This window comes from Oncorhynchus keta, chromosome 22 (assembly GCF_023373465.1).
Source record: "Oncorhynchus keta strain PuntledgeMale-10-30-2019 chromosome 22, Oket_V2, whole genome shotgun sequence".
Classification (NCBI taxonomy): Eukaryota; Metazoa; Chordata; class Actinopteri; order Salmoniformes; family Salmonidae; genus Oncorhynchus; species Oncorhynchus keta.
The window spans coordinates 56,390,290-56,412,793 of record NC_068442.1 but is presented as its reverse complement, the minus strand read 5'-3'; the positions used below and the strand labels follow the sequence as shown (position 1 = coordinate 56,412,793).

At 49.3% G+C, this 22,504-nt stretch overlaps 1 protein-coding gene across 1 annotated transcript in view; it reads left to right on the top strand.

The window, feature by feature from the left end:
- LOC118382349 (gamma-aminobutyric acid receptor subunit beta-3-like) overlaps positions 1-22,504 on the top strand; it is a 94,674-nt gene that overhangs the window by 24,660 nt on the left and 47,510 nt on the right. Inside the window, exon 4 of the mRNA XM_052475749.1 lies at positions 20,375-20,595. Within this exon, the coding sequence (XP_052331709.1) occupies positions 20,375-20,595 (221 nt within the window). The remainder of the gene's footprint in view (positions 1-20,374; positions 20,596-22,504) is intronic.

Genomic DNA, 22,504 nt, shown 5'->3' with positions numbered 1-22,504 from the left:
AGTGGAATGCTTGTGTTTCTAGCTCCTACAGTACAGTGGAATGCTTGTGTTTCTAGCTTCTACAGTGGAATGCTTGTGTTTCTAGCTCCTACAGTGCAGTGGAATGCTTGTGTTTTTAGGTCCTACAGTACAGTGGATTAGTTGTGTTTCTAGCTCCTACAGTGCAGTGGAATAGTTGTGTTTCTAGCTCCTACAGTGCAGTGGAATAGTTGTGTTTCTAGCTCCTACAGTGCAGTGGAATGCTTGTGTTTTTAGGTCCTACAGTACAGTGGAATGCTTGTGTTTCTAGCTCCTACAGTGCAGTGGAATGCTTGTGTTTCTATGGAATGCTTGTGTTTCTAGCTCCTACAGTACAGTGGAATGCTTGTGTTTCTAGCTCCTACAGTACAGTGGAATGCTTGTGTTTCTAGCTCCTACAGTACAGTGGAATGCTTGTGTTTCTAGCTCCTACAGTACAGTGGAATGCTTGTGTTTCTAGCTCCTACAGTACAGTGGAATGCTTGTGTTTCTAGCTCCTACAGTGGAATGCTTGTGTTTCTAGCTCCTACAGTGGAATGCTTGTGTTTCTAGCTCCTACAGTACAGTGGAATGCTTGTGTTTCTAGCTCCTACAGTGCAGTGGAATAGTTGTGTTTCTAGCTCCTACAGTACAGTGGAATAGTTGTGTTTCTAGCTCCTACAGTACAGTGGAATAGTTGTGTTTCTAGCTCCTACAGTACAGTGGAATAGTTGTGTTTCTAGCTCCTACAGTGGAATGCTTGTGTTTCTAGCTCCTACAGTACAGTGGAATGCTTGTGTTTCTAGCTCCTACAGTACAGTGGAATAGTTTGTGTTTCTAGCTCCTACAGTACAGTGGAATGCTTGTGTTTCTAGCTCCTACAGTACAGTGGAATGCTTGTGTTTCTAGCTCCTACAGTACAGTGGAATGCTTGTGTTTCTAGATCCTACAGTACAGAGGAATGCTTGTGTTTCTAGCGCCTACAGTGGAATGCTTGTGTTTCTAGCTCCTACAGTGGAATGCTTGTGTTTCTAGCTCCTACAGTGGAATGCTTGTGTTTCTAGCTCCTACAGTACAGTGGAATGCTTGTGTTTCTAGCTCCTACAGTACAGTGGAATGCTTGTGTTTCTAGCTCCTACAGTACAGTGGAATGCTTGTGTTTCTAGCTCCTACAGTACAGTGGAATGCTTGTGTTTCTAGCTCCTACAGTGGAATGCTTGTTTCTAGCTCCTACAGTACAGTGGAATGCTTGTGTTTCTAGCTCCTACAGTGGAATGCTTGTGTTTCTAGCTCCTACAGTGGAATGCTTGTGTTTCTAGCTCCTACATTACAGTGGAATTTGTGTTTCTAGCTCCACAGTCCAGAGGACTTACAAATTGGTGCATTCACCTTATGACATCCAGTAGAATAGTTTCAGTGGAATAGTGCATCTACAGTACAGTGGAATGAGCTTGTGATTACTTATCCTATCCTAGGTATTCCTTAAAGAGTGGGGTTTCAGGTATCTGGAAGTGGTGGTGTGTTTCTAGCTCTGTCCTGGCAGTGAACATTGGGGGCCAGAGCAGTGGAACAGTTTGTGACTGGGCTGAGCAGGGAACTGTACTTCCTCAGTGGTAGGGAGGCGAGCAGGCCACAGTGGATGAAAGTGCCCTTGTTTGGGTGTGTCTAGCAATAGAGCTCCACAGCCAGTGGAATACTTGTGTTTCTAGTTCCCCTCACAGTCCGAATAGGCAAGCACCATGGTCTTGTGTTTCAGATACAGTTCAACTTGTGTTTCTAAGCTCCTACAGAGAACAGCTCCTACAGTACAGTGGAACACCAGTTGTGTTTCTAGGGGTTTAATGGCACAGGCAGTGGAGCCCAGCCAACAGTGGAGTTGCAGTAGTCCAGTGGACGGAGATGACAAGTGCCTGTTTAGTCCCACACCTGCGCCTGTGTTTCCTGCCCTACAGTGAGGCAGTGGAATAGTTGTGTAGAGCATGAACCTACAGGAATGGGCTTGTGTTTCGCCTTGAGTGTTAGTGAGACAGACATGTTGTCCAGGATTTTCTAGCTCCTACAGTGGAGTTGTCAGAGTGGAATGCTTGTGTTTCTACGGGCAGTCCTCCCGGGAGAAGAGCAATGTCTTGCCGAGGTTCAGTTTCTTGCTCTACAGGTGGGATATTGTGTTTCCTCCACACTGTACAGACATGGAATGCTTGTGTTTCTAGCTCTGCTACAATGATAGGAGTGGAATAGTTGTGGTTATGACAGAGCCAAGTGACTTGTGTTTCTAGCTCCCTGGGGGACAGTACAGTGGAATGCAGTTTTGTGGTTTCTAGCTCCACAGCAGTACAGTGCCCAAGCAGTGAGAATGATCTGTGGTTCTAGTATCAGTACAGTGGAATGCCTTGTGTTTCTAGACAGTACAGTGAGAGAATAGCTTGTGTTTCTAGCTCCTACAGTACAGAAAGAGTTTCTAGTCTACAGTTGAATGCTTGTGTTGAAACCTGACTGATTTGGCAGAAGGTCATTCAGAGACAGTACAGTGGAATGCTTGTGGAGAGAAAAGAAAGAAGGGTTTCTAGTTACAGTTGACTCCTAGGTGTTTTTCAGTGGAACTCTTGACAGTGGAATGCAGTTGTGTTTCTACAGTGGAAGCTTGTGGTCTCCTACATGGGTCTGGTTTCTAGACAGAGACAGGGGATGGAATGCTTGTGTTCTAGCTCGGCACAGTCACAGTGGAACGCTTGTGTTTTTCATCTGGAATGCTTGTGAGCTCCTACAGTACAGGGAGAAAGAGGTCAGAGCACAGGGTTGGGCAGTGGAACAATAGCAAACGAGGAATTGTGTTCTTTTCACAAATGGTTGACGTGTCTATCTGCTACAGTGGAATGCTTGTGTTTCTAGGGGGAGGTGGATTCTACAGTGACAGAAGGAATGCTTGTGCTAGCTCCTACAGTACAATGCTTGTGTTAGAAAATGGCTTTAGCTCAGAGACAGACAGGAAAATGTGAGGGAGTGGAAAGGATGCCAGGTCCGCAGTGGAATAGTTGTGTTTCTAGCTCCTACAGTACAGTTCTGGAATGATTGTGTTTCTAGCCCTACAGGCAGTGGAGTACAGCCTGGAATGCATTGTGTTTCTAGCTCCTACAGTTACATCAGGAATGCTTGGAGTGTTTCTAGCTCCTACATGGAACAGTGGAATGCTTGTGTTTCTAGCTCCTACCATCCAGTAGGGGCAGTACAGTGGGAGGTGTTAGATGTCTAGAGGGAACAGGATACAGTGGAAGTGTTTCGGAGACCTACAGGGGAAGCTTGTGAGGTTAGTGGAAGAACAGCATCTAGTAAAGATGAGGTCTACAGTACAGTGGAATGCTTGTGTTTCTAGCTCCCACAACTGGAATGCTTGTGTTTCTAGCCCTCCTACAGTGGAATACAGGGAATGCTTGTGTTTCACAGTACAGTCAAGCTCATTGCTCCTACAGTACAGTGGAATGCTTGTGTTTCTAGGGTAAATGGAAAAGTACAGTGGAACTGTGTTTCTAGCAGAGGCGATAACCTACAGTACAGAGGAACTTGGGAGAGATGAGGATGCTTGTGTTTGGAACCTAGCTCCTACAGTACAGTGGAATGCTTGTGTTTCTAGCCCTACAGCACAGTGGAATGCTTGCAGTGTTGTCTGTTTCTAGTTTCCGTCACAGTCGAGGACAGTGGTGGAATGCTTGTGTTTCTAGACAGACAGTGGAATCTAGCTGGAATGCAGTTACAGTACAGTGGAAGCTTGGAATGCAGTGGAATGCTTGTGTTTCTAGCTCCACAGTACAGTGGAATGAACTTGTAGACAGTTTCTAGCTCCTACATGCAGGAATTGGACAAGTGGAATGCTTGTGAATGTTCAGAAAGTGGAATAGCTTAGCTCCTACAGTACAGTAGTACAGTGGAATAGCTTGTGTTTCTAGCTCCTACAGTACAGTGGAATGCTTGTGTTTCTAGCTCCTACAGTACAGTGGAATGCTTGTGTTTCTAGCTCCTACAGTACAGTGGAATGCTTGTGTTTCTAGCTCTACAGTACAGGGAATGCTTGTGTTTCTAGCTCCTACAGTACAGTGGAATGCTTGTGTTTCTAGCTCCAGTACAGCTTGTGTTTCTAGAATGGAATGCTTGTGTTTCTAGCTCCTACAGTACAGTGGAATGCTTGTGTTTCTAGCTCCTACAGTGGAATGCTTGTGTTTCTAGCTCCTACAGTACATTGGAATGCTTGTGTTTCTAGCTCCTAATACAGTGGAAGTTTGTGTTTCTAGCTCCTACAGTGCAGTGGAATAGTTGTGTTTGTTTCTAGCTCCTACAGTGCAGTGGAATAGTTGTGTTTCTAGCTCCTACAGTACAGTGGAATAGTTGTGTTTCTAGCTCCTACAGTACAGTGGAATAGCTTGTGTTTCTAGCTCCTACAGCACAGTGGAATGCTTGTGTTTCTAGCTCCTACAGTACAGTGGAATGCTTGTGTTTCTAGTACAGTGGAATGCTTGTGTTTCTAGCTCCTACAGTACAGTGGAATGCTTGTGTTTCTAGCTCCTACAGTACAGTGGAATGCTTGTGTTTCTAGCCCTACAGTGGAACAGTGGAATAGTTGTGTTTCTAGCCCTACAGTGCAGTGGAATAGTTGTGTTTCTAGCTCCTACAGTGGAATGCTTGTGTTTCTAGCTCCTACAGTACAGTGGAATAGTTGTGTTTCTAGCTCCTACAGTACAGTGGAATGCTTGTGTTTCTAGCTCCTACAGTACAGTGGAATGCTTGTGTTTCTAGCTCCTACAGTACAGTGGAATGCTTGTGTTTCTAGCTCCTACAGTACAGTTTCTAGGAATGAATGCTTGTGTTTCTAGCTCCCACTACAGTGGAATGCTTGTGTTTCTAGCTCCTACAGTACAGTGGAATGCTTGTGTTTCTAGCTCCTACAGTACAGTGGAATGCTTGTGTTTCTAGCTCCTACAGTACAGTGGAATGCTTGTGTTTCTAGCTCCTACAGTACAGTGGAATGCTTGTGTTTCTAGTCCCAGTACAGTGGAATAGCTTGTGTTTCTAGTACAGTACAGTGGAACAGTTGTGTTTCTAGCTCCTACAGTGCAGTGGAATGCTTGTGTTTCTAGCTCCTACAGTACAGTGGAATGCTTGTGTTTCTAGCTCCTACAGTACAGTGGAATGCTTGTGTTTCTAGCTCCTACAGTACAGTGGAATGCTTGTGTTTCTAGCTCCCAGTGGAATGCTTGTGTTTCAGCTCCTACAGTGCTGTGGAATGCTTGTGTTTCTAGCTCCTACAGTACAGTGGAATGCTTGTGTTTCTAGCTCCTACAGTACAGTGGAATGCTTGTGTTTCTAGCTCCTACAGTACAGTGGAATGCTTGTGTTTCTAGCTCCTACAGTACAGTGGAATGCTTGTGTTTCTAGCTCCTACAGTACAGTGGAATGCTTGTGTTTCTAGCTCCTACAGTACAGTGGAATGCTTGTGTTTCTAGCTCCTACAGTACAGTGGAATGCTTGTGTTTCTAGCTCCTACAGTGGAATGCTTGTGTTTCTAGCTCCTACAGTGGAATGCTTGTGTTTCTAGCTCCTACAGTACAGTGGAATAGTTGTGTTTCTAGCTCCTACAGTACAGTGGAATGCTTGTGTTTCTAGCTCCTACAGTACAGTGGAATAGTTGTGTTTCTAGCTCCTACAGTACAGTGGAATGCTTGTGTTTCTAGCTCCTACAGTGGAATGCTTGTGTTTCTAGCTCCTACAGTGGAATGCTTGTGTTTACAGTGGAAGTTTCTCCTACAGTACAGTGGAATGTTGTGTTTCTAGCTCCTACAGTACAGTGGAATGCTTGTGTTTCTAGCTCCTACAGTACAGTGGAATAGTTGTGTTTTTGCTCCTACAGTACAGTGGAATGCTTGTGTTTCTAGCTCCTACAGTACAGTGGAATGCTTGTGTTTCTAGCTCTACAGTACAGTGGAATGCTTGTGTTTCTAGCTCCTACAGTGCAGTGGAATAGTTGTGTTTCTAGCTCCTACAGTGGAAGTGGAATGCTTGTGTTTCTAGTCCTACAGTACAGTGGAATGCTTGTGTTTCTAGCTCCTACAGTACAGTGGAATGCTTGTGTTTCTAGCTCCTACAGTACAGTGGAATAGTTGTGTTTCTAGCTCATACAGTGGAATGCTTGTGTTTCTCGCTCCTACAGTGCAGTGGAATAGTTGTGTTTCTAGCTCCTACAGTGCAGTGGAATAGTTGTTTCTAGCTCCTACAGTGCAGTGGAATAGTTGTGTTTCTAGCTCCTACAGTGGAATGCTTGTGTTTCTAGCTCCTACAGTGCAGTGGAATGCTTGTGTTTTTAGGTCCTACAGTACAGTGGATTAGTTGTGTTTCTAGCTCCTACAGTGCAGTGGAATAGTTGTGTTTCTAGCTCCTACAGTGCAGTGGAATGCTTGTGTTTTTAGGTCCTACAGTACAGTGGAATAGTTGTGTTTCATGGTCCTACAGTGCAGTGGAATAGTTGTGTTTCTAGCTCCTACAGTGCAGTGGAATAGTTGTGTTTCTAGCTCCTACAGTGCAGTGGAATAGTTGTGTTTCTAGCTCCTACAGTGCAGTGGAATAGTTGTGTTTCTAGCTCCTACAGTGGAATGCTTGTGTTTCTAGCTCCTACAGTGCAGTGGAATAGTTGTGTTTCTAGCTCCTACAGTACAGTGGAATGCTTGTGTTTCTAGCTCCTACAGTGGAATGCTTGTGTTTCTAGCTCCTACAGTGCAGTGGAATAGTTGTGTTTCTAGCTCCTACAGTGGAATGCTTGTGTTTCTAGCTCCTACAGTGGAATGCTTGTGTTTCTAGCTCCTACAGTGCAGTGGAATAGTTGTGTTTCTAGCTCCTACAGTGCAGTGGAATAGTTGTGTTTCTAGCTCCTACAGTGCAGTGGAATAGTTGTGTTTCTAGCTCCTACAGTGCAGTGGAATAGTTGTGTTTCTAGCTCCTACAGTGCAGTGGAATAGTTGTGTTTCTAGCTCCTACAGTACAGTGGAATAGTTGTGTTTCTAGCTCCTACAGTACAGTGGAATAGTTGTGTTTCTAGCTCCTACAGTACAGTGGAATAGTTGTGCTTTCTAGCTCCTACAGTGGAATGCTTGTGTTTCTAGCTCCTACAGTGCAGTGGAATAGTTGTGTTTCTCGCTCCTACAGTGCAGTGGAATAGTTTGTGTTTCTCGCTCCTACAGTGCAGTGGAATAGTTGTGTTTCTCGCTCCTACAGTGCAGTGGAATAGTTGTGTTTCTCGCTCCTACAGTGCAGTGGAATAGTTGTGTTTCTCGCTCCTACAGTGCAGTGGAATGCTTGTGTTTCTAGGTCCTACAGTGCAGTGGAATAGTTGTGTTTCTAGCTCCTACAGTGCAGTGGAATAGTTGTGTGTCTAGCTCCTAATATAGGCCAATACAGTACTGTAATACTGTAACAGGCCAATACAGTACTTTAACATAGGCCAATACAGTACTTTAACATAGGCCAATACAGTGCTGTAATATAGGCCAATACAGTACTGTAATACTGTAACAGGCCAATACAGTACTTTAACATAGGCCAATACAGTACTTTAACATAGGCCAATACAGTAATATATCCCATTTACATAGCAGAAAATGTTTTCCATAGTGACAGCAGTCCATACATTTAGCTATGTAACCCCAGTGGGAATTCAACCCACAACTGTGGTGTTGCCAGGGCCATGCTCTATTGAACCGAGCTACGGACAGGACCACGACAATACATTCATACAATACCAGAGTGCTTGGTTATGTTGCTGACTTCTTAACTTTGTAACCACTATTTTAGGAGTTTCATAATGAGTCAGCAGAGCATAGCTAAGTGGTCGAGCCCACAGAGGGCCATTTTAAAAGCATTACCCTCAACAGTAGAACCGGTCTTAGAGGCTGTGTCCCAAATGACACCCCATTTCCTATACAGTTGCACTACTTTTGACCACAGCCCCATAGGGCTCTGGTGAAGAGTAGTGCACTATGTAGGGAATAGGTTGCCAGTTGGGACAGATGATCAGAATGGTTTCTGAATAATTCACAGCCTGACTCTGTTGCTTGATGTGTGGCAGGTTGTTACAACCCTGTCCTAGCCTGCTTCAGGTTGTTACAACCCTGTCCTACCTGCTTCAGGTTGTTATAACCCTGTCCTAGCCTGCTTCAGGTTGTTACAACCCTGTCCTAGCCTGCTTCAGGTTGTTACAACCCTGTCCTACCTGCTTCAGGTTGTTATAACCCTGTCCTAGCCTGCTTCAGGTTGTTACAACCCTGTCCTAGCCTGCTTCGGGTTGTTACAACCCTGTCCTAGCCTGCTTCAGGTTGTTACAACCCTGTCCTAGCCTGCTTCAGGTTGTTATAACCCTGTCCTAGCCTGCTTCAGGTTGTTACAACCCTGTCCTAGCCTGCTTCAGGTTGTTATAACCCTGTCCTAGCCTGCTTCAGGTTGTTATAACCCTGTCCTAGCCTGCTTCAGGTTGTTATAACCCTGTCCTAGCCTGCTTCAGGTTGTTATAACCCTGTCCTAGCCTGCTTCAGGTTGTTACAACCCTGTCCTAGCCTGCTTCAGGTTGTTACAACCCTGTCCTAGCCTGCTTCAGGTTGTTATAACCCTGTCCTACCTGCTTCAGGTTGTTACAACCCTGTCCTACCTGCTTCAGGTTGTTACAACCCTGTCCTAGCCTGCTTCAGGTTGTTACAACCCTGTCCTAGCCTGCTTCAGGTTGTTACAACCCTGTCCTAGCCTGCTTCAGGTTGTTATAACCCTGTCCTAGCCTGCTTCAGGTTGTTACAACCCTGTCCTAGCCTGCTTCAGGTTGTTATAACCCTGTCCTAGCCTGCTTCAGGTTGTTATAACCCTGTCCTAGCCTGCTTCAGGTTGTTATAACCCTGTCCTAGCCTGCTTCAGGTTGTTATAACCCTGTCCTAGCCTGCTTCAGGTTGTTACAACCCTGTCCTAGCCTGCTTCAGGTTGTTACAACCCTGTCCTAGCCTGCTTCAGGTTGTTATAACCCTGTCCTAGCCTGCTTCAGGTTGTTATAACCCTGTCCTAGCCTGCTTCAGGTTGTTATAACCCTGTCCTAGCCTGCTTCAGGTTGTTATAACCCTGTCCTAGCCTGCTTCAGGTTGTCACAACCCTGTCCTAGCCTGCTTCAGGTTTTACAAAGTTATTATTTTTACTTGAAGATTCAGTTTTTAGCAGCGTCTTGGCATGGCGAGGTTAACTGAAACCCACAGTAGTGTCGATGCTGTGGCTCAGTTGATGAGGAATGGCTCTTGCAATGCCAGGGTTGTGAGTTTGATTCCCATGGGGGACCAGTAAAAAAATGAGAAAATGTATCCACTTCGTCGCTCTAAATTGTCTGCTAAATAACTAAAATGGCTCCCTTTATAGTTCCATATGTTTGACCAGGTGCTCTGGTGAAAGGTAGTACGTATACCCCCTGCCTGGGTCTGTGCTATACTAGACACCCCCTGCCTGGGTCTGTGCTATACTTGACACCCCCTGCCTGGGTCTGTGCTATACACCCCCTGCCTGGGTCTGTGCTATACTTGACACCCCCTGCCTGGGTCTGTGCTATACTAGACACCCCTGCCTGGGTCTGTGCTATACTAGACACCCCTGCCTGGGTCTGTGCTATACTAGACACCCCCTGCCTGGGTCTGTGCTATACTAGACACCCCTGCCTGGGTCTGTGCTATACTAGACACCCCCTGCCTGGGTCTGTGCTATACTAGACACCCCCTGCCTGGGTCTGTGCTATACTAGACACCCCTGCCTGGGTCTGTGCTATACTAGACACCCCTGCCTGGGTCTGTGCTATACTAGACACCCCTGCCTGGGTCTGTGCTATACTAGACACCCCTGCCTGGGTCTGTGCTATACTAGACACCCCCTGCCTGGGTCTGTGCTATACACCCCCTGCCTGAGTCTGTGCTATACTAGACACCCCTGCCTGGGTCTGTGCTATACTAGACACCCCTGCCTGGGTCTGTGCTATACTAGACACCCCCTGCCTGGGTCTGTGCTATACTAGACACCCCCTGCCTGGGTCTGTGCTATACTAGACACCCCCTGCCTGGGTCTGTGCTATACTAGACACCCCTGCCTGGGTCTGTGCTATACTAGACACCACCTGCCTGGGTCTGTGCTATACTAGACACCCCCTGCCTGGGTCTGTGCTATACTAGACACCCCTGCCTGGGTCTGTGCTAGACTAGACACCCCTGCCTGGGTCTGTGCTATACACCCCCTGCCTGGGTCTGTGCTATACTAGACACCACCTGCCTGGGTCTGTGCTATACTAGACACCACCTGCCTGGGTCTGTGCTATACTAGACACCACCTGCCTGGGTCTGTGCTATACTAGACACCCCCTGCCTGGGTCTGTGCTATACACCCCTGCCTGGGTCTGTGCTATACTAGACACCACCTGCCTGGGTCTGTGCTATACTAGACACCACCTGCCTGGGTCTGTGCTATACTAGACACCACCTGCCTGGGTCTGTGCTATACTAGACACCACCTGCCTGGGTCTGTGCTATACTAGACACCACCTGCCTGGGTCTGTGCTATACTAGATACCACCTGCCTGGGTCTGTGCTATACTAGACACCCCTGCCTGGGTCTGTGCTATACTAGACACCCCTGTCTGGGTCTGTGCTATACTAGACACCCCTGTCTGGGTCTGTGCTATACTAGACACCCCTGCCTGGGTCTGTGCTATACTAGACACCCCTGCCTGGGTCTGTGCTATACTAGACACCCCTCCCCGGGTCTGTGCTATACTAGACACCCCCTGCCTGGGTCTGTGCTATACTAGACACCCCTGCCTGGGTCTGTGCTATACTAGACACCCCCTGCCTGGGTCTGTGCTATACTAGACACCCCTGCCTGGGTCTGTGCTATACTAGACACCCCCTGCCTGGGTCTGTGCTATACACCCCTGCCTGAGTCTGTGCTATACTAGACACCCCCTGCCTGGGTCTGTGCTATACTAGACACCCCCTGCCTGGGTCTGTGCTATACTAGACACCCCTGCCTGGGTCTGTGCTATACTAGACACCCCTGCCTGGGTCTGTGCTATACTAGACACCCCCTGCCTGGGTCTGTGCTATACTAGACACCCCCTGCCTGGGTCTGTGCTATACTAGACACCACCTGCCTGGGTCTGTGCTATACTAGACACCCCCTGCCTGGGTCTGTGCTATACTAGACACCCCCTGCCTGGGTCTGTGCTAGACTAGACACCCCTGCCTGGGTCTGTGCTATACACCCCCTGCCTGGGTCTGTGCTATACTAGACACCACCTGCCTGGGTCTGTGCTATACTAGACACCACCTGCCTGGGTCTGTGCTATACTAGACACCACCTGCCTGGGTCTGTGCTATACTAGACACCCCTGCCTGGGTCTGTGCTATACACCCCTGCCTGGGTCTGTGCTATACTAGACACCACCTGCCTGGGTCTGTGCTATACTAGACACCACCTGCCTGGGTCTGTGCTATACTAGACACCACCTGCCTGGGTCTGTGCTATACTAGACACCACCTGCCTGGGTCTGTGCTATACTAGACACCACCTGCCTGGGTCTGTGCTATACTAGACACCCCTGCCTGGGTCTGTGCTATACTAGACACCCCTGTCTGGGTCTGTGCTATACTAGACACCCCTGTCTGGGTCTGTGCTATACTAGACACCCCTGCCTGGGTCTGTGCTATACTAGACACCCCTGCCTGGGTCTGTGCTATACTAGACACCCCCTCCCCGGGTCTGTGCTATACTAGACACCCCTGCCTGGGTCTGTGCTATACTAGACACCCCCTGCCTGGGTCTGTGCTATACTAGACACCCCCTGCCTGGGTCTGTGCTATACTAGACACCACCTGCCTGGGTCTGTGCTATACTAGACACCCCTGCCTGGGTCTGTACTATACTAGACACCCCTGCCTGGGTCTGTACTATACTAGACACCCCCTGCCTGGGTCTGTGCTATACTAGACACCCCTGCCTGGGTCTGTGCTATACTAGACACCCCCTGCCTGGGTCTGTGCTATACTCGACACCCCATGCCTGGGTCTGTGCTATACTCGACACCCCCTGCCTGGGTCTGTGCTATACTAGACACCCCTGCCTGGGTCTGTGCTATACTAGACACCCCTGCCTGGGTCTGTGCTATACTAGACACCACCTGCCTGGGTCTGTGCTATACTAGACACCACCTGCCTGGGTCTGTGCTATACTAGATACCACCTGCCTGGGTCTGTGCTATACTAGACACCCCCTGCCTGGGTCTGTGCTATACTAAACACCCCTGTCTGGGTCTGTGCTATACTAGACACCCCCTGTCTGGGTCTGTGCTATACTAGACACCCCCTGCCTGGGTCTGTGCTATACTAGACACCCCCTGCCCGGGTCTGTGCTATACTAGACACCCCTGCCCGGGTCTGTGCTATACTAGACACCCCCTGCCTGGGTCTGTGCTATACTAGACACCCCTGCCTGGGTCTGTGCTATACTAGACACCACCTGCCTGGGTCTGTGCTATACTAGACACCCCCTGCCTGGGTCTGTGCTATACACCCCTGCCTGGGTCTGTGCTATACTAGACACCCCTGCCTGGGTCTGTACTATACTAGACACCCCCTGCCTGGGTCTGTGCTATACACCCCTGCCTGGGTCTGTGCTATACTAGACACCCCCTGCCTGGGTCTGTGCTATACTAGACACCCCTGCCTGGGTCTGTGCTATACTAGACACCCCTGCCTGGGTCTGTGCTATACTAGACACCCCTCCCCGGGTCTGTGCTATACTAGACACCCCTGCCTGGGTCTGTGCTATACTAGACACCCCTGCCTGGGTCTGTGCTATACTAGACACCCCCTGCCTGGGTCTGTGCTATACTAGACACCACCTGCCTGGGTCTGTGCTATACTAGACACCCCTGCCTGGGTCTGTGCTATACTAGACACCCCTGCCTGGGTCTGTGCTAGACTAGACACCCCTGCCTGGGTCTGTGCTATACACCCCCTGCCTGGGTCTGTGCTATACTAGACACCACCTGCCTGGGTCTGTGCTATACTAGACACCACCTGCCTGGGTCTGTGCTATACTAGACACCACCTGCCTGGGTCTGTGCTATACTAGACACCCCCTGCCTGGGTCTGTGCTATACCCCCTGCCTGGGTCTGTGCTATACTAGACACCACCTGCCTGGGTCTGTGCTATACTAGACACCACCTGCCTGGGTCTGTGCTATACTAGACACCACCTGCCTGGGTCTGTGCTATACTAGATACCACCTGCCTGGGTCTGTGCTATACTAGACACCCCTGCCTGGGTCTGTGCTATACTAGACACCCCCTGCCTGGGTCTGTGCTATACTAGACACCACCTGCCTGGGTCTGTGCTATACTAGACACCCCTGCCTGGGTCTGTACTATACTAGACACCCCCTGCCTGGGTCTGTACTATACTAGACACCCCTGCCTGGGTCTGTGCTATACTAGACACCCCTGCCTGGGTCTGTGCTATACTAGACACCCCTGCCTGGGTCTGTGCTATACTCGACACCCCATGCCTGGGTCTGTGCTATACTCGACACCCCATGCCTGGGTCTGTGCTATACTCGACACCCCTGCCTGGGTCTGTGCTATACTAGACACCCCTGCCTGGGTCTGTGCTATACTAGACACCCCCTGCCTGGGTCTGTGCTATACTAGACACCACCTGCCTGGGTCTGTGCTATACTAGATACCACCTGCCTGGGTCTGTGCTATACTAGACACCCCTGCCTGGGTCTGTGCTATACTAGACACCCCTGTCTGGGTCTGTGCTATACTAGACACCCCTGTCTGGGTCTGTGCTATACTAGACACCCCTGCCTGGGTCTGTGCTATACTAGACACCCCTGCCCGGGTCTGTGCTATACTAGACACCCCTGCCCGGGTCTGTGCTATACTAGACACCCCTGCCTGGGTCTGTGCTATACTAGACACCCCCTGCCTGGGTCTGTGCTATACTAGACACCACCTGCCTGGGTCTGTGCTATACTAGACACCCCTGCCTGGGTCTGTGCTATACACCCCTGCCTGGGTCTGTGCTATACTAGACACCCCTGCCTGGGTCTGTACTATACTAGACACCCCTGCCTGGGTCTGTGCTATACACCCCCTGCCTGGGTCTGTGCTATACTAGACACCCCTGCCTGGGTCTGTGCTATACTAGACACCCCTGCCTGGGTCTGTGCTATACTCGACACCCCATGCCTGGGTCTGTGCTATACTCGACACCCCTGCCTGGGTCTGTGCTATACTAGGCCCCCTCCTGCCTGGGTCTGTGCTATACTAGACACCCCTGCCTGGGTTTGTGCTATACTAGACACCCCTGCCGGGTCTGTGCTATACTAGACACCCCTGCCTGGGTCTGTGCTATACTAGACACCCCTGCCTGGGTCTGTGCTATACTAGACACCACCTGCCTGGGTCTGTGCTATACTAGACACCCCTGCCTGGGTCTGTGCTATACACCCCCTGCCTGGGTCTGTGCTATACTAGACACCCCTGCCTGGGTCTGTACTATACTAGACACCCCCTGCCTGGGTCTGTGCTATACACCCCTGCCTGGGTCTGTGCTATACTAGACACCCCTGCCTGGGTCTGTGCTATACTAGACACCCCTGCCTGGGTCTGTGCTATACTAGACACCCCCTGCCTGGGTCTGTGCTATACTAGGCCCCCTCCTGCCTGGGTCTGTGCTATACTAGACACCCCTGCCTGGGTTTGTGCTATACTAGACACGCCCTGACTGGGTCTGTGCTATACTAGACACCCCTGCCTGGGTCTGTGCTATACACCCCTGCCTGGGTTTGTGCTATACTAGACACCCCTGCCTGGGTCTGTGCTATACTAGACACCCCCTGCCTGGGTCTGTGCTATACTAGACACCCCTGCCTGGGTCTGTGCTATACTAGACACCCCCTGCCTGGGTCTGTGCTATACTAGACACCCCTGCCTGGGTCTGTGCTATACTAGACACCCCCTGCCTGGGTCTGTACTATACTAGACACCCCCTGCCTGGGTCTGTACTAGACACCCCTGCCTGGGTCTGTGCTATACTAGACACCCCTGCCTGGGTCTGTGCTATACTAGACACCCCTGCCTGGGTCTGTGCTAGACTAGACACCCCCTGCCTGGGTCTGTGCTATACACCCCCTGCCTGGGTCTGTGCTATACTTGACACCCCTGCCTGAGTCTGTGCTATACTAGACCCCCCTGCCTGAGTCTGTACTATACTAGACACCCCCTGCCTGGGTCTGTGCTATACACCCCTGCCTGGGTCTGTGCTATACTAGACACCCCTGCCTGGGTCTGTGCTCGACACCCCTGCCTGAGTCCGTGCTATACTAGACACCCCTGCCTGGGTCTGTGCTATACTAGACACCCCTGCCTGGGTCTGTGCTCGACACCCCTGCCTGAGTCTGTGCTATACTAGACACCCCTGCCTGGGTCTGTGCTATACTAGACACCCCTGCCTGGGTCTGTGCTATACTAGACACCCCTGCCTGGGTCTGTGCTATACTAGACACCCCTGCCTGGATCTGTGCTATACTAGACACCCCTGCCTGGGTCTGTGCTATACTAGACACCCCTGCCTGGGTCTGTGCTATACTAGACACCCCCTGCCTGGGTCTGTGCTATACTAGACACCACCTGCCTGGGTCTGTGCTATACTAGACACCACCTGCCTGGGTCTGTGCTATACTAGACACCACCTGCCTGGGTCTGTGCTATACTAGACACCACCTGCCTGGGTCTGTGCTATACTAGACACCACCTGCCTGGGTCTGTGCTATACTAGACACCACCTGCCTGGGTCTGTGCTATACTAGACACCACCTGCCTGGGTCTGTGCTATACTAGACACCACCTGCCTGGGTCTGTGCTATACTAGACACCACCTGCCTGGGTCTGTGCTATACTAGACACCCCCTGCCTGGGTCTGTGCTATACTAGACACCCCTGTCTGGGTCTGTGCTATACTAGACACCCCCTGCCTGGGTCTGTGCTATACTAGACACCCCTGCCCAGGTCTGTGCTATACTAGACACCCCTGCCTGGGTCTTTGCTATACTAGACACCCCTGCCCGGGTCTGTGCTATACTACACACCACCTGCCTGGGTCTGTGCTATACTAGACACCACCTGCCTGGGTCTGTGCTATACTAGACACCCCTGCCTGGGTCTGTGCTATACTAGACACCCCTGCCTGGGTCTGTACTATACTAGACACCCCTGCCTGGGTCTGTGCTATACACCCCTGCCTGGGTCTGTGCTATACTAGACACCCCCTGCCTGGGTCTGTGCTATACTAGACACCCCTGCCTGGGTCTGTGCTATACTCGACACCCCATGCCTGGGTCTGTGCTATACTCGACACCCCCTGCCTGGGTCTGTGCTATACTCGACACCCCCTGCCTGGGTCTGTGCTATACTAGACACCCCTGCCTGGGTCTGTGCTATACTATACACCCCCTGCCTGGGTCTGTGCTATACACCCCCTGCCTGGGTCTGTGCTATACACCCCCTGCCTGGGTCTGTGCTATACTAGACACCCCCTGCCTGGGTCTGTGCTATACACCCCCTGCCTGGGTCTGTGCTATACACCCCCTGCCTGGGTCTGTGCTATACACCCCCTGCCTGGGTCTGTGCTATACACCCCCTGCCTGGGTCTGTGCTATACACCCCCTGCCTGGGTCTGTGCTATACACCCCTGCCTGGGTCTGTGCTATACACCCCTGCCTGGGTCTGTGCTATACTAGACACCCCCTGCCTGGGTCTGTGCTATACTAGACACCCCCTGCCTGGGTCTGTGCTATACACCCCCTGCCTGGGTCTGTGCTATACACCCCCTGCCTGGGTCTGTGCTATACTAGACACCCCCTGCCTGGGTCTGTGCTATACACCCCCTGCCTGGGTCTGTGCTATACTAGACACCCCCTGCCTGGGTCTGTGCTATACTAGACACCCCCTGCCTGGGTCTGTGCTATACTAGACACCCCTGCCTGGGTCTGTGCTATACTAGACACCCCTGCCTGGGTCTGTGCTATACTAGACACCCCTGCCTGGGTCTGTGCTATACTAGACACCACCTGCCTGGGTCTGTGCTATACTAGACACCCCTGCCTGGGTCTGTGCTATACACCCCTGCCTGGGTCTGTGCTATACTAGACACCCCTGCCTGGGTCTGTACTATACTAGACACCCCTGCCTGGGTCTGTGCTATACACCCCTGCCTGGGTCTGTGCTATACTAGACACCCCTGCCTGGGTCTGTGCTATACTAGACACCCCCTGCCTGGGTCTGTGCTATACTCGACACCCCATGCCTGGGTCTGTGCTATACTCGACACCCCCTGCCTGGGTCTGTGCTATACTAGACACCCCTGCCTGGGTCTGTGCTATACTAGACACCCCTGCCTGGGTCTGTGCTATACTATACACCCCTGCCTGGGTCTGTGCTATACTAGACACCCCCTGCCTGGGTCTGTGCTATACACCCCTGCCTGGGTCTGTACTATACTAGACACCCCCTGCCTGGGTCTGTGCTATACACCCCTGCCTGGGTCTGTACTATACTAGACACCCCTGCCTGGGTCTGTGCTATACTATACACCCCCTGCCTGGGTCTGTGCTATACACCCCCTGCCTGGGTCTGTGCTATACACCCCTGCCTGGGTCTGTGCTATACTAGACACCCCTGCCTGGGTCTGTGCTATACTAGACACCCCTGCCTGGGTCTGTGCTATACTAGACACCCCCTGCCTGGGTCTGTGCTATACTAGACACCCCTGCCTGGGTCTGTGCTATACTAGACACCCCTGCCTGGGTCTGTACTATACTAGACACCCCTGCCTGGGTCTGTGCTATACACCCCCTGCCTGGGTCTGTACTATACTAGACACCCCCTGCCTGGGTCTGTGCTATACACTACACCCCTGCCTGGGTCTGTGCTATACACCCCCTGCCTGGGTCTGTGCTATACACCCCCTGCCTGGGTCTGTGCTATACACCCCCTGCCTGGGTCTGTGCTATACTAGACACCCCCTGCCTGGGTCTGTGCTATACACCCCCTGCCTGGGTCTGTGCTATACTAGACACCCCCTGCCTGGGTCTGTGCTTGACAGGTCCTGAATAATGGCTGCTGAAGGCATGTTGTTGGGAGGAATATAGAGTTGTTTGACACTTCAATAAATATCAACCTGACGACAGGAAATCTATTTCCACTGTCAGACTGTGATGAATATCTCTGTCCGTTGGTTGTCTCTTCTCCTGTGAGGAGAGGAGGAGCCTCCTGAACCTGACGCTAGTGAGAGAGTGTAGTTCTCCCAATGAAATGCCATATTTGGGCGTTGGTTGAAACGATGTAAAATACAGTGTTTTATTTGATACACCTTATCGTAACCCTGCCCTATGTCTATATATACGGACGCATACAGTTTGACACACTTACTCATTCCTCATGGGTTTTTCTTTATTTTGACTATTTTTACATTGTGGAATAATAATGAAGACATCAAAACTATGAAATAACACATATGGAATCATGTAGTAACCAAAAAAAAAAGTTAAACAAATCTAAATATATTATAGGTTCTTTGAAGTAGCCACCTTTGGCCTTGATGACAGCTGTGCACAAGCTTGGCATTCTCTCAACCAGCTTCATGAGGTAGTCACCTGGAATACATTTCAATTAACATGTGTGCCTAGTTAAAAGTTAATTTGTGGAGTTTCTTTCTTCTTAATGTGTTTGAGCCAATCAGTTGTGTTGTGACAAGGTAGGGGTGGTATACAGAAGATAGCCCTATTTGGTAAAAGACCAAGTCCATATTATGGCAAGAACAGCTCAAATAAGCAAAGAGAAATGACAGTCTGTCATTGCTTTTTAAGACATGAAGGTCAGTCAATCCAATTTCAAGAACTTTGAAAGTTTCTTCAAGTGCAGTCGCAAAAACCATCAAGCGCTATGATGAAACTGGCTCTCAGGAGGACCGCCACAGGAAAGGAAGACCCAGAGTTACCTCTGCTGCAGAGGATAAGTTCATTCGAGGTAACTGCACCGCAGATTGCATCCCAAATAAATGCTTTTCAGAGTTCAAGTAACAGACACATCTCAACATCAACTGTTGAGAGGAGACTGCGTGAATCAGGCCTTCATGGTTGAATTGCTGCAAAGAAACCACTACTAAAGGACACCAATAATAAGAAGAGACAATGGACATTTGACCGGTGGAAATCTGTCCTTTGGTCTGATGAGTCCAAATTTGAGATTTTTTTGTTGGAAACATCGTGTCTTTGTGAGAAAGAGTAGGTGAACGTATGATAACTGCATGTGTGGTTTCCACCGTGAAGCATGGAGGAGGAGGTGTGATGGTGCTTTGCTGGTGACACTGTCTGTGATTTATTTAGAATTCAAGGAACACTTAACCAGCAGGGCTATCACAGCATTATGAAGCGATACACCATCCCATCTGGTTTTCCCTTACTGGGACTGACGTTCGTTTTTTTAATAGGACAATGACCCAAAACACACCTCCAGGCTGTATAAGGTCTATTTGACGAAAGAGGAGAGTGATGGAAAAGGGGATACCTAGTCAGTTGTACAACTGACTTCATCTGAAATTTGTCTTGTGCTTTTAATCCAACCCCTTTGAATCAGAGAGGTGTGGGGGGCTGCCATAATCGACATCCACGTCTTCGACGCCCGGGGAGCAGTGGGTTAACTGCCTTTACTTATGGACTGAAGGACACATTTTTACCTTGTCAGCTCGGGAATTTGATCCAGCAACCTTTCGGTGACTGGCCCAACGCTCTAACCACTAGGCTACCTGCCGCCCTGCATCAGATGACCTGGCCACCACAATCATTCGACCTTAACCCAATTGTGATGGTTCGGGATGAGTTGGACAGCAGAGTGAAGGAAAAGCAGCCAAAAAGTTGTTAGCATATGTGGGAACTCCTTCAGACTGTTGGAAAAGCATTCCTCATGAAGCTGGTTGAGAGAATGCCAAGAGTGTGCAAAGTTGTCATCACGGCAAATGGTGGCTACTTTTTTTTTTTAAAATCTCAAATATAAAATATATTTTGATTTGTTTTAAACTTTTTTTGGTTACTACAAGATTCCATATGTGTTATTTCATAGTTTTGACGTTTTCAATATTATTCTACAATGTGGAAAATAGTAAAAAAATAAAGAAAAACCCTTGAATGAGTTGTTGTATCCAAACGTTTGACTGGTTCTGTAGATGGGAAACCATGATACGACTGCTCTAATTCTCTGTGCGTCTCCAGGACTACACGTTGACCATGTACTTCCAGCAGTACTGGAGGGACAAGAGGCTGGCGTACGCTGGGATCCCCCTCAACCTGACGCTGGATAACCGGGTCGCCGACCAGCTCTGGGTCCCCGACACCTACTTCCTCAATGATAAGAAGTCCTTTGTGCATGGGGTCACCGTGAAGAACCGTATGATCCGACTGCATCCGGACGGCACCGTGCTCTACGGACTGAGGTTAGTACGGCACCGTGCTCTACGGACTGAGGTTAGTACGGCACCGTGCTCTACGGACTGAGGTTAGTACGGCACCGTGCTCTACGGACTGAGGTTAGTACGGCACCGTGCTCTACGGACTGAGGTTAGTACGGCACCGTGCTCTACGGACTGAGGTTAGTACGGCACCGTGCTCTACGGACTGAGGTTAGTACGGCACCGTGCTCTACGGACTGAGGTTAGTACGGCACCGTGCTCTACGGACTGAGGTTAGTACGGCACCGTGCTCTACGGACTGAGGTTAGTACGGCACCGTGCTCTACGGACTGAGGTTAGTACGGCACCGTGCTCTACGGACTGAGGTTAGTACGGCACCGCGCTCTACGGACTGAGGTTAGTACGGCACCGCGCTCTACGGACTGAGGTTAGTACGGCACCGCGCTCTACGGACTGAGGTTAGTACGGCACCGCGCTCTACGGACTGAGGTTAGTACGGCACCGCGCTCTACGGACTGAGGTTAGTACGGCACCGCGCTCTACGGACTGAGGTTAGTACGGCACCGCGCTCTACGGACTGAGGTTAGTACGGCACCGTGCTCTACGGACTGAGGTTAGTACCGTCTCTCCACATATATATATAATGTCTCATCTGAGGTTAGTACTGTCTCTCTATATATATATATATAATGTCTCATCTGAGGTTAGTACTGTCTCTCCATATATATATAATGTCTCATCTGAGGTTAGTACTGTCACTCCACATATAGATATAATGTCTCATCTGAGGTTAGTACTGTCTCTCTCTCTATATATATATAATGTCTCATCTGAGGTTAGTACTGTCTCTCTATATATATATATAATGTCTCATCTGAGGTTAGTACTGTCTCTCCACATATATATATATATATATATATATAATGTCTCATCTGAGGTTAGTACTGTCACTCCACATATAGATATAATGTCTCATCTGAGGTTAGTACTGTCTCTCCACATATATATATATATATATATATATAATGTCTCATCTGAGGTTAGTACTGTCACTCCACATATAGATATAATGTCTCATCTGAGGTTAGTACTGTCACTCCATATATATTAGAGGTCGACCGATTAATCTGAATAGCCAATTAATTAGGGCCGATTTCAAGTTTTCATAACAATCGGAAATCTGTATTTTTAGACACCGATTTGAACGATTTTTAAAATGTTTATTTAACTTTTTTAACCTTTATTTAACCAGGCAAGTCTGTTAAGAACACATTCTTAATTTCAAAGACAGCCTAGGAACGGTCGGTTAACTGCCTGTTCAGGGGCAGAATGACAGATTTGAACCTTGTCAGCTCAGGGGATTCAATCTTGCAACCTTAGTTAACTAGTCCAACGCTCTAACCACCTGATTACATTGCACTCCACGAGGAGCCTGCCTGTTATGCGAATGCAGTAAGCCAAGGTAAGTTGCTAGCTAGCATTAAACTCAATCATAATCACTAGTTATAACTACACATGGTTGATGATATTACGAGTTTATCTAGCGTGTCCTGCGTTGCATATAATTGATGCTGTGCGTATAGTTGCTCCAATTTGTACGTAACCAAACATCAATGCCTTTCTTAAAATCAATACACAGAAGTATATATTTTTAAACCTGCATATTTTGCTAAAAGAAATCCAGGTTAGCAGGCAATATTAACCAGGTGAAATTGTGTCACTTCTCTTGCGTTCATTGCACGCAGAGTCAGGGTATAAGCAACAGTTTGGGCCGCCTAGAATTTTACGTAATTATGACATAACATTGAAGGTTGTGCAATGTAACAGGAATATTTAGACTAATGGATGCCACCACGGTTCTGTATTTCACTGAAATAATAAAAGTCTTGTTTTCGAGATGATAGTTTCCGGATTCGACCATATTAATGACCAA